The 12459-nt window shown below is 38.0% G+C and overlaps 2 protein-coding genes across 7 annotated transcripts in view; one reads left to right on the top strand and one right to left on the bottom strand.

Moving 5' to 3' along the window:
- RECQL5 (RecQ like helicase 5) overlaps positions 1 to 11957 on the bottom strand; it is an 80192-nt gene extending 68235 nt beyond the window's left edge. For 3 of the 6 annotated variants that reach the window (XR_014491382.1, XM_083354130.1, XM_083354131.1), the window contains exons 1-6: positions 10837 to 11184; positions 8399 to 8520; positions 7326 to 7844; positions 4786 to 4891; positions 1835 to 1946; positions 1445 to 1607 (exon numbers count right to left, since the gene is read on the bottom strand). Coding sequence is in view for 5 of the 6 variants with exons in the window: in XM_083354130.1 (XP_083210256.1) it covers positions 1445 to 1607; positions 1835 to 1946; positions 4786 to 4891; positions 7326 to 7844; positions 8399 to 8520; positions 10837 to 10957 (1143 nt within the window). In the remaining variant the exon portion in view is untranslated. Of the gene's footprint in view, positions 1 to 1444; positions 1608 to 1834; positions 1947 to 4785; positions 4892 to 7325; positions 7845 to 8398; positions 8521 to 10836; positions 11185 to 11273; positions 11460 to 11766 lie in introns of those variants that run through there. The other 3 variants (XM_083354129.1, XM_083354128.1, XM_083354127.1) reach the window with 3 other exon arrangements.
- Positions 11425 to 12459, top strand: part of SAP30BP (SAP30 binding protein) — a 39083-nt gene continuing 38048 nt past the window's right edge. The window contains exon 1 of the mRNA XM_083354134.1: positions 11425 to 12354. Coding sequence (XP_083210260.1) covers positions 12237 to 12354 — 118 coding nt within the window. The 5' untranslated portion in view covers positions 11425 to 12236. The remainder of the gene's footprint in view (positions 12355 to 12459) is intronic.

Below are 12459 nucleotides of genomic sequence, written 5' to 3'. Positions count from 1 at the left end.
ATACAAAGAGAAAGAGAGAGGAAGTATTAAATACTGAAATAAAAAGAAATTTTGATTACTACTTAAAAAAACCAAAAACTGAAAAGTAGCAAAAAGGAAGGATATCATATTGTATCCTTAATTTGTTGACACAGAGGGTAAGAAGTTAAGTAGATGGGATGTGTATTTTGAATATTAGATTTTGTGAGGAATGGTGATGAATTGAGAGTATATTAAAAATCTTGGGAATGATAAATATCAAATGTTAAATCTAAATAGAGGGCCTCCTCAGGGTGCCTCCGATCAGAGAATGTCGACTGGTGGCCCCCAGGGGGAGGGCATTCTCTGTGGGCGTGCCAGACCTGTGGAACCGCTTGCCGGTTGAGCTCTGGATGGCCCCCGACCTTCGCTCCTTCCGACGCGATCTAAAAACCTATTTATTTGAACAAGCCGGCCTGGTCTGATGGGTTTGGGGTTTGGGTTTGGGTTTTAACATAGCTTCTAACTATTGTATTATATCGGGCATAATTATTTAATCTTTTTTAACTTTTGTATTTTGTATGTTGCTATTTATTGCCCTGTACACCACCCTGAGTCCTTCGGGAGAAGGGCGGTATAAAAATTCAATAAATAAATAAATAAATAAATATTAGTGGAAATTAAAACTGAAAAATCTATTAGGTCATTGATTGTCTAAAAGATTGTATGTTAAAACAACTAGAATATGTGTAAAATAAAAACTATGGATATATGTAAGAAAGTTATTTTCTATGTGATTGATAAGATAAAACTTGTCTTTTAATTTACAAATAAGGGAAAAATAGAGGAAATGTTTATGGCAGCAATCTGAAATCTGTACTAATGATATCTGCATGTAACTGAATTATTACTACTCAGTCACCATGTTGCTTTTCAAATATGTGAATGTAATATTAGAAAATCAATAAAATTTGTAAAAAAAAAAAGAAAGATGCTGTCTACATTCAAGTGCAGAATAAGGAATAAATTACAACTGGTGAGATCATTGCTAAAAAAGGCAACAATCTGATTTTGGAGGGAATATGGACAATAGTGGTATCAAGAGACAGAGCCTGTACAATATGGAAATTTTGTACCTCAAAAAAACCCATTATGGGTTGCAACGTATTACATGTGAGTAGAATAGAAGAGGTATATAAAAAGAGTCAACGGTAAGTTTGAGAATGCTTCCTTATTTTTGATGTAGCTTGCAAGTTACTAGTAATAATCTGTCTGCATATTAATGAACATAACATGTCTCCTTCACAAAGTGGAAGCAGTAAAATACATATTAAGATGTATCTTACCTTATTCAAATACAAAATTAAACTTGCTTTTGTGAGCATTGAAATGTGAAGTATAGCACAGAGTAAATGAAAGATTATTAATTATGAGCTGATTTGGCAAAGATAAAAATCACTTAGGCCATACCACACAAGGCCCCTACCTGAAGCGTAGTAATTTCTTTCCTGATGAGAAAGCAGATTTGTTCTCTATCAGTTTGAGAGTAATAAAGGCGACAGCTTGATGGATTCCCATCTCTCCCTGCCCTTCCTGATTCTTGGTAATATGCAGCCATCGATTTTGAAATATTCCAGTGTGCAACAAATCTGCATGATGTAAACCAATAAAACTCTTTACATGGGCTTCATCTAAAAGTCTCAAAATACGTCCATATTAAAGGCCAATATAACCACAACAATAAATTTAGGCCAGTTTACAATTGCTTTTTTTTCTCCCGTCCCTAAATAAAAAGAAACAAAGACATACAGTATATTTCCTGATATTGAAAGCACAAACAGTTCGTTTAGTTTCTCAGTGATCATTTTGCACGCACCTGACATTGGGTTTGTCAACTCCCATTCCAAAACTGATAGTAGCAACAATAACTGGAAATTTTTCCTCCATCCATTCATTTTGAATTGAGGTTCGCTCTACCAGCTTCAGCCCTTAAAGAAAAAAACAAAGGACAATAGTATAATATCAGCAGGCTTTGTCTTTATCCAGCCATTTATTCATCTTTTCTTACATTTATATGTCATGAAATACATGTTGGAACAGCATCTTATAGACTGTAGATGGGCCATCAAATCTGACTCACCTTTATCTCAGGAAACGAAGTAGAAGAGCAGGTACTATATCTGGGCATTCTTTTTTTTTAAAAAAAATCCCACTTCAGAAAAAAGTTTACATAGAGAGGGCAACACGTCAAGCGCAGTAAGAAATATTAGTTAACTTGGTGTAGTGGTTAAGGAGTTGGACCTGGAGCAGGAAGACCCACGTTTTAGCCCTCCCTTAGGCACAGAGGCCAGCAACTTTGTGCCAGTCACTCCCTCTTAGCTCTGATCAGTTTGACCTCTGCAATAAGCTGGCTGCTAAACAAAATACCCTAATCACATCATATACTGATATAGCTTCATGTATGCAATAGGCAAGCACTGTGTAAAAACAAATAGACCCTGTAACCATAAGGTGACTAATATTAAGAACAATATTAACATTCAAATTAAATGTTATTAAATATAGGGTGATAGCATTCCATTGCTGTGGTTTTTGTTCACCTTGTTTCCCCCCCCGCTTGTTATACTGTTGTAAATCTTGATACACTGTTCTGATACACCATTATTCATATAATATTAATGAACATTATTGACATTCTATTGTTTAGATAACTCAGAGTAATAGAAATAAAGAAGAGAAAAAGAAATATATCGGTATTAATTACAATTTAGGATACTGATATTATGAGCATGTTATTCAATGTTTTCATCCAAAATTGAATACAATATTAGAAAAAAGAAAATGCTACAGACTGCATCCAAATATCCCTTGTAAAATAAAATTTCAGTCTTGAGTTGATTACTTAATGTTAAAGTCTTCACTGTGCACTATGTGTGTGTGTTAATCAAAGAAAAAAATAGGTAAGCAATGCACATCTAAAATGAATTAAAATATTTTAAAAATAATAATTTTAAAAAGAGATAGAAAAAAGAACTATTGGGTTTCTAACTGCCCCATTTTTGTACATCTGCTGATATATATAATATTGTAGACATTTAAGCTCTTTTAGAAGCCAGACTGAAAATGACTATTCCAATCTCCAAGCTCAAACCTCACTTTGGGCACCTCACCTAATGTGAGCAGGGCATTTCTTACCCCTTTTAGAGGCAGCTAATACAGATTCTGAAAATCTTGAGCCTGTCCCTTGCAGAGATGACTATCCTATCCAGGGCAGTCCTCACTCCCAAACTGTTGCCCTCCCCTTAAGATATAGGTAGACTTTGACTTATGACCAGAATTGATCCCAAAATTTCTGTTGCTAAGTGAGACATTTGTTAAGTGACTTTTGCCCCATTTTACGACATTTCTTACCACATTTGTTAAGTGAATCACAGCAGTTGTTAAATTAGCAACAGTGAATCTGGCTTCTCCATGGACACTGCTTGTCGCAAAAGGGATCACATGACCCTGGGACACTGCAACCATTATAAATACGAACCAGTTGCCAAGCATCCAAATTTTGGTCAAGTGATCATGGGGCTGCTACAATCTGAATAAGTATGAAAAATGGTCAGAATTCACTTTTTTCAATACCATTGTAACTTTGGTCATTATACAAACTGTTATATGTTGAGGACTACTGTACACTAGAATCAACAAGATTTAGTCCCCAACATTCACGAAGAAAGGCAGACCTCAGATAGTAAGACTGGACCATATAGACGATAAAATCATTAAAAACCTTCATTTATTAATTTTAATGCAGTGAGTAGTATCTTTGTCTTGGGAAGGACTCTACTCAGAAAATGTGTTGTGTGAATGTTGCCAAAAGACTTAAAAAGCAGGGAGAGAAGAATCAGAATTAGTGGTTTCTGCATTTTATGACTAGTCCTTTTTAACACCAGAATAGAGGCTAAGATGATACCACTCTAAGAGCAGATGATACCACTCTAATGGCAGAAAGTGAAGAAGAACTAAAGAGCCTCTTGTTGCGGGTGAAGAAGGAGAGTGCAAAACTTGGATTGAAACTTAACATTAAGAAAACCAAGATCATGGCATCCGGCCCTCTCAATTCCTGGCAAATAGATGGGGAAGAAATAGAGGTAGTGACAGATTTTATTTTCCTGGGCTCCAAGGTCACTGCAGACGGGGACTACAGCCAAGAAATTAAAAGACGCTTGCTCCTGGGGAGGAAAGCCATGACAAATCTAGACAGCACACTAAAAAGCAGAGAAATCACCCTGTCAACAAAAGTGTGTATAGTCAATGCTATGGTCTTCCCAGTTGCAATGTATGGCTGTGAAAGTTGGACCATAAAAAAGGCTGAGCGCCAAAGAATTGAGGCCTTTGAACTATGGTGCTGGAGAAGACTCCTGCGAGTCCCTTGGACTGCAAGGCGATCAAACCGGTCAGTCCTAGAGGAGATCAACCCTGACTGCTCTTTAGAAGGCCAGATCCTGAAGCTAAAACTCAAATACTTTCGCCACCTAATGAGAAGGAAGGACTCACTGGAGAAGAGCCTAATGCTGGGAAAGGTTGAGGGCAATAGAAGAAGGGGACGACAGAGAATGAGGTGGCTGGATGGAGTCACTGAAGTAGTAGGCGTGAGCTTAAATGGACTCCAGAAGATGGTAGAGGACAGGAAGGCCTGAAGGAACGTTGTCCATAGGGTCGCGATGGGTTGGACACAACTTCGCAGCTAACAACAACAAAGGCTAAGAAACGTTGTTGTGGTTTTTTTCACACTAAAGAATTGCTTGGAGTGGAAAGAAACAGAGTTTGCATTACCTGCGTGATATGCCTTGGCTTTTACTCCCCTATTGCTTAGCTGAATAGACACTTGCTCACAAGCATCTCTCATCCTGCAGTAGATAATTCCACAGCCAGGATACCCCTGCACAGAAGAAAAGAGAAGGAAGCTAACATTAGCATCATACGGAAATGCAACAATAAACACTTAAGCTACAGATATGGGGTACTAAGAGAAGGTTTCATAGGCTTGGCTTAGGGTTAACACTTGACATATTTTATACAGATGCCAACATATGACTTTAAATGTTCATTTTCTCGTGAACCTTTTGATTTTCCTACTTCCAAATAGAAGCAGAACTTATACAAAAGTCTGAACAGTATCAGGTACAATGAACAGTCAAGCCCAAAAAGACTACCGGTGGACAATATTTATGTTCTCTGACTCCAGCAATCAATGTAGATCAGAGGTGGATAACTATGGTCGCTTGATTATTTGTGGACTTCCAACTCCCAGCAATTCTGGGAGTCAAAGTCCAGAAGTCATAAAAGGGCCATAGTTCCCCACTCCTCATTATAAAAGGTCAATTCTCAGTTCTCTCTATGGCAATATTCTTTCCTCTCTATTACCTCACATAAACCATTCTTCCCTCTTTCGTTCTTATGTCGACTTTAATAGAAAGTTTGGCAACCTTCAGTGATGCCAAATGTGACCGAAGGGGTTTCTAGAAATACCTAAGTTTTCTAAACTACAGATCTAAAGATTCATTCAGTGACCATTCAAAGTTATAACAAGACTAAATAAATGGTATTTATCCTTAGTCCTTGAAGACAACCACTGCATACAAATATTTTAAATAAACAGACAAAAGTACTGCCGACTAAAGGTGACGTGCCTTTAAATTGATCTTGCAGTCTGAACTACAGATCTATAAATTTACACATATGCAGAGAAACTGAGAGTTGTAACTTCAAAAGGTTTTTTTAGATGTTTATTTATTTCAAAGATTTATTTGGCTGCCCAGCTTGTAAAACACAACTTTTTTAAATTTAGTATTTATTTTTTTAGTATATATATTCTTATATCCTGCTTTTCCTCTGGGAGCTCAAGATAACATACATAGCATCTTTTTGTCTGATGTCTTCTGTGGGGCATACTGGGTTAAGAAACAGTGAATGGCCCAAGAATGTCTACGACTGATCCTGGATACGAACCTGGGATCAACAGCGTAACCCCAATGCCTCACTGACTCTTAAAAAATAACCATAGCTTTCTTTTTTTAAAAAAATCAATAGACTGTACAACCTGTGTCATCTTATGGGGAAAAGAATAAATTAATATTATATTTATTTTATTTCCCATGTGGTGACACAAGTTATATTTACTCTAAAATAAGCTAGGATTCTACAAAACATGTAAATTTATGTAATCTTATATTCCTATATAATATTTACATAACCTGCATTGTCATGTACTGTCCCTTTTGCTCTGATCTGACTCCGTTAAACTGATCAAGAATTCAAACGTGTTGTTGAAAAATTCATACTTGCTAAATTAAATCTGAAGAATTTGGATTCTTTCTTTTGAAGCTTTTGGATACATACGGTATCACCTATGTACTTATTTATTTATATCCCTCCTTTATTCATGCATATTTATAAGTAATTTTGCAAGAGTGGGATTATGGTTCTCCATACGCTGCGAAATAAACTCTTCCAATAGCTTCAGTTAATGTGGGCAATGCTGAGGGCTGTTGAGATTTAGCACTGAATAAAATTCAGAGGATCACAGCTTCCTTTCCTGGACACAGAGGTAATCCTCGACTTACAACCACAACTGAGTCCAAAATTTCTGTTGCTAAGTGAGACAGTTGCTAAGTAAATTTTGCAAAATGTGTTAAGTGAATCACTACAGTTGATAAGTTAGGAACCCAGTTGTGGAGTGAATCTGGCTTCCCCATTGACTTTGTTTGCCAGAAGGTCGCAAAAGGGGATCACATGCCCCCCCCGGGACACAGCAACGGTCATAAGTATGAACCAGTTGCCAAACATCTGAATTTTGATCACATGATCACGGGGATGCTACAAAGGTTGTGTGAAAAATGGTCATAAGTCACTTTTTTCAATGCCGCTGTAACTTTGAACCATTACTAAATGAACTATCGATGACTACCTGTAAATAATTATTATTTCTGTAATACTACTCTATTATTTGTTTTTCTGGGGGGGGGGAAGCCACTTCAATAGAATTATCCTATGCATGTCTACTCAGAAATAATTCCTGAGCATACTTTTGAATGAACTATATACTTTTGAACCTACTAAATATTGGTATGATCCATGAAGCTACATGTATATTTCCCCAACTAAGTTCCTAATTTTTATCTGGAAAAATTATCTAATAGATGCATATGATGTCTCATGTATGTTCCGTCAGGGAGTTCATCTCTCTAAACAAGTAGCAAAGGAAATATGATTCAATCCAAATTTTGTCTTATCATGTTAGCTGCACCTGGTTACCTAAGACCAATAAACCACAAATAACTTTTTTTTTTTAAAAAAAAAGAGATTTCACTCACCCCTAATTCATTTTGCCGTCCAAGAGACTTCAGACAGAAATCCTTCAGATTTTCATAGGGATCTGCTAAAAGGTCTTTATACTGCACATCATAGAATAGATTGGGCCTGAAGCAAGGCGTCCTAAAAGTAGCCACAGGCTGCTTTAGCTTCAGCAGGGCTATAATATCTTCCTGAACTTGCTTCGTAGCTGTGGCTGTCAGGGCCAGGCATGGTATATTGGGCATGCGACAACGCAGGGAGCCAAGATGCAGATAGTCTGGCCTGAAGTCATGCCCCCACTGGGAAACACAGTGAGCTTCATCAACCACCAAGTAAGAAATAAGTTTTTGAGATATTAGACGCTCCAAGGAGGGCCGAAAAGAAGCAGAAGCTGCCATCTCTGGAGTGATGTACAGCAGCTTTATCTTAGGGTGGTCACTTGTCAAGTCAGCAAGGATGGCTTTTCTCTCCTGAGCGGACATCTTGGAATTAAAAGAGCTCACTCTGACTTTGAGAGAGAGCAAATGATCTACTTGATCCTACGAGAAAAGAGAAAGGTAGTTTTACAGAAAGAATCTGACCAGCAAACTGCTGCAATATGAAGACATTTATGATAATCTTAACTATATTTAGAATTTTCAAACCCATTTACTACTATACATGAGATGTTTTTTTTTTAATTTTAGCTCCTTGAGTATTCTTTAAATTAAAATGGTTGACATTACATACAATATTTGATTTGCCTCTAATTAAACAAGCTGATTAAAGAAAGATGACAATGAGTATCATCCAACATGGTACCAAATATTCCTTGAATATTTGTTTACATGAAACCTCTAAACACCTCAAAAGTTTGATACAAAAAGATAACTCAGAACAATTACATATATAATCTCACTATAGTAATACCTGAAGGCCAAAGAATAATGCTAATTCCAGAACTTCCAATTACTTTCACTTATGAGACTGAATTATACAATAACCTGTAGTTATTGATCTGAATTAAGCAAACAAACTCTTTGGAAAAGGCAGATTTTAAAACATCTTTTCTATTTAAAGCATATTTCTTCTTTCACATAATTGTAGAAATTACCTGAATAAGTGAAATTAATGGCGAAATCACTATAGTAATGCCTGTTGCCAAAACTGCTGGAAGCTGATAACACAGGGATTTCCCTGCTCCTGTTGGCATACATATAAATGCATCCTTGTCCCCTGCAAAAGCAACAACAAAATGTTCAAAGTTCTTTTTTTATTACAAGTGTCTCCAGATTCTGTTTTGAAGACCAGAACAATTTTTTCTCAGGCTATGCATAAGATATCAAATCTTACATATATCCATAAAAGCACAACAGTACTGAGGCAATACCCTGTAGTAAAACATATTAAAGCTAGGTGTACTATGAAAATGATTTAGAAGAAATGCTTTAGATCAGTGTGAGCTTGACTTTCTGCTATTCACTGAAAGAATCCATTTTTTTCCAGGCTGAGTTCAGAAAAAAGGTACCACAGGTTAAGTTTAATGAGTAGATGGATTCTGGTATTATATACCCAGATATTATTTAAATGGGGCTCTAAATTGGCCATCAAGAGGCCACAAAGCCCCGTAGCAATGAATATGTCTTAAATCATTGATGTTGCTGAAATGTGTCCATGAGTTTCACTCTAACATGGAATCAGTGGTGGGATTCAACTATGTGAACAACTGGTTCTCTCTGTGGATGCCGCTTCCGGAAGTCCATTCTGGGCCTGGGCAACAAAAATTAGCTACCAGTTCTGCCGAAGTGGTGCGAACTGGCTGAATCCCACCACTGCCCACAGCTTTGATGTCTAAGGCAGGACTACAGCTCACAATCTCCTGGTTTCTAGGCCAGCATCTTAACCATTTAACCAAATTGGCTCTCCTGCCTGATTTCTTTCTGGGAATGTTTAGTCCAGGCAGAAATGACACTGCAACCGTCATAAATATGAACCAGCTGTCAAGCATCCAAATATAAATCGATCAGGCATGCTGCAATGGTTGTAAGTGTGAAAAATAGTCATGTCACTTTTTTCAGTACCATTGTAACTTCAAATGGTCATTAAGTGAACTGTTGTAAGTTGAGGACTACCTGTTCTGATCCAAAAAATGAATTGTTTCACCTTAATCCAACAAGCCAACAGTAGTCCTGTGCTATTGGCTGGGAAACCCAGCATCTCTGGTTCTCCCAGCGTATCTGGAATTAAACCAAATAGAAATCCAGTCCCATCCGTCACCCAGAAAAGGAACAGCTGCAAAGAGCTTGTTCTCCTCACCATGACCCTCTGCTCCATCTTCCATTTGCCCTGCAGCTGCAACACCAAAAGAGCAAGCTGTGCCAAAAATCTGAGAGCTGATAGTGTGCATGCATGCAGGGCTTTTTAAACAATGAGTTCTTTTCTTGTAAAAGTAATTTATTATATGCAGATGTCATAGTTCCAGTTAAATTTAAATAATTTCATAGGCATCCCATGCAGTGGTGGGATTCAGCCAGTTCGCACAGTTGGACAGAAATGGTAGCTAATTTTTTGTTGCCCAGGCCCAGAATGGACTTCCGGAAGCGGCATCCACAGAGAGAACCGGTTGTTGCAACCTTCTGACAAGCAAAGACAACGGGGAATCCAGATTTACTTAACAACTCTGTTACTAATTTAACTTCAATGTTTCACTTAACAAATGCGGCAAGAAAAGATGTAAAATGGGGCAAAAAGTACTTACAATTTTTTCTCTTAACATCATAAATTTTGGGCTCAATGTGGCCATAGGTTGAGGATTACCTGTACAGTTCTATTTGATTTATTTGATTTGATTTCCATTCTAGGTGACCAAATCTGACTCCAGTCCATAGCTATTCAGTTTGGATGTATTGGGAAATTACTGTTAACTGAAAACTTTTAGTATAGATTGTAGTAAATCACATCTCAGTTTACAAAGCTTAAGTCAGCATCATCCAAATTTATGTAAAATCAGCCAAGCATTCTCTAAATCATACATATCAAATTGGTGGCCCGCAGGCTGGATCTGTGACATCAAAACTGCGCCCACCCCATTGCTGGCAATGGGGAAAAAGTTGCAATACATCGCGCGACCTCATGAGTTTGACATGCCTGCTCTAAATGTATTAGGTTTGTAATACATTTACATGACTTCTCAGCTAGCATAACCTTTGGAAGTGACAATTCATTTCCTTGGAAAACAGTCTGTTTAATGGAGTTTATTCCCAGATAAATCAATTTTACTATGGATTTGGCCAACATCAATTATTCATTTTAAGAGATAGTCTAGGAAAATCTCCAATTGTAATAAATGAAATAATGAACCTAAAAGACTTTTATGTATTTTCAGCAGTAGAAAAAAGTCTTTTATAATATTCACAGCTTTTTCACTGTATGTTTTTCTCTTATTGTTACAGGGAATAGAATGTTATACTTGCCATATTTTGGGAAGCTGGGAATCTTTGAATGACATGTTTAAAATATTTTATACGATCATAAAAAGTTCTTGCAGTTTACCTTTTACCACAGTCATAGTTGCACTTCCTTGCAATGAAGTCTTGAAAGAGTTAAATCCAAAAACTTTTGTCAGAGTTTGCAGAACTCTATCTTCCAATCTTGAGGAAGAACTGCTACTCATCTTAAAAGCCAATACTAGGAATAATTCAAAATAGAGGTAAAGAGGGGACCTTCATGCAATTATTTTCTTTTCTTGCAAATCATCACCTGTATAGGCATAACAGATTTATTTCAATAATACTATCTTCTGTATGGTTTTTACACAACCATCACCATTCTCCGATTTAGTAAAATACAAGAGTTCTTGCTATTCATTATCCAATAGAAGAAGCAAAGCTGTAAGTACATTAGATTATAATCCAGAGACTAAAAGAACCTAGGCACAAGAAATTGAACTATTTTCTTGCTTTTTCGGAATGCAGATTACTATTTTATACCTACTACTTCTTCCCTGCGTCCCAACCTTCGTTTCCTTCACGTGGAGCTCAATGCCATTCGATTTTCCAAGCAACAGGGAATTAGGTGTGCTTCAGGATGTTTTTCTTATTCCCAGTTTAGGCAATAATTTTGGGACAAATCAGTGGTGTTCATGCAAGTACTAAGCCAACTCTGCTTAGCTTTTTTAGGTTAGCCTTCAGAAAACGCTCCACAAAACGCATCTTTTAATTTCGCACGATATAATATTTCACCTTCGGAAAAGATGGGCTTGGAGAACAAATTGCTATTTAACCGACACCTAACTCCGAGACCAATTTAAATTTCCTGACTTTCTTATTATCACTTTTCTTAAAATTACTTTCTGACGCAGATCTGCCAGAGAAAATCTCTAGCAGGTTTAAGAAGTACGACGAAACGTTCAGATCCTCGTCCGTAGAAAAGAGATTAAAAATCGGCGGGATACAAATAATCTCCAGGTAAAGCCATTCCAACCTTTTCCATCTGAGGAAAGCCGAAACCGAAACTCGAGACCGCGGCCCCGCGGGGCAACATTTTAGTGCACCCACAAACTATGAAACTTTCTTCCTTCTCAGCTCTCTGAAACTATATTCTTGAGCCATAGGCCTCACAGGGCAGGCGCAGCCGCTGCCAGAATCCCGGTTAATTCAGACGGCTTCATGTTCCGGCAGCATCAGGCACTTCGGCACCGCTTCAGCGCGAGTTGATGACGTAAGAGGCCGTTGAAGAGCCGGGACTTTGAGGGGAAAAGGCTCTTCGTTTCGTCTGTTTCCAGCGAGACCCAGCAGTTACACGAATTCCTCCACTTTGAGCGAAGAGATGCCTTGGGAAAATTAGTCCGCAGCTATCGCGGTCCCGAAAAGAACGAAGGTAGTTCCGGCGAGCGCTTCGCTGACGCCATTTACTTGCGCCGGAAGAGAATTCAACTGAGTTCGAAAAGGAAGATGGCGGCGGCGGCGAAAAAAAGCGTTCTATCTTCCTTGGCGGTTTATGCGGAAGATTCCGAGCCCGAGTCTGATAGCGAGGCCGGCGGCGCCGGGAGCGATCGAGGAGGAGGGACGGGTGAGGCCTTGGGGGGTGGGGCGGTTTGGTTGGGTTTAATAAGACGCCATGCCTCGTTTCTTCTTTGGAACCTGATCGGGATAACTCCCAATCTGCCTGCTGGGT

This window comes from Vipera ursinii (assembly GCF_947247035.1).
Source record: "Vipera ursinii genome assembly, chromosome: 2".
In the NCBI taxonomy this organism is placed as follows: Eukaryota; Metazoa; Chordata; class Lepidosauria; order Squamata; family Viperidae; genus Vipera; species Vipera ursinii.
This window is presented reverse-complemented; position numbering and strand designations above follow the sequence as displayed.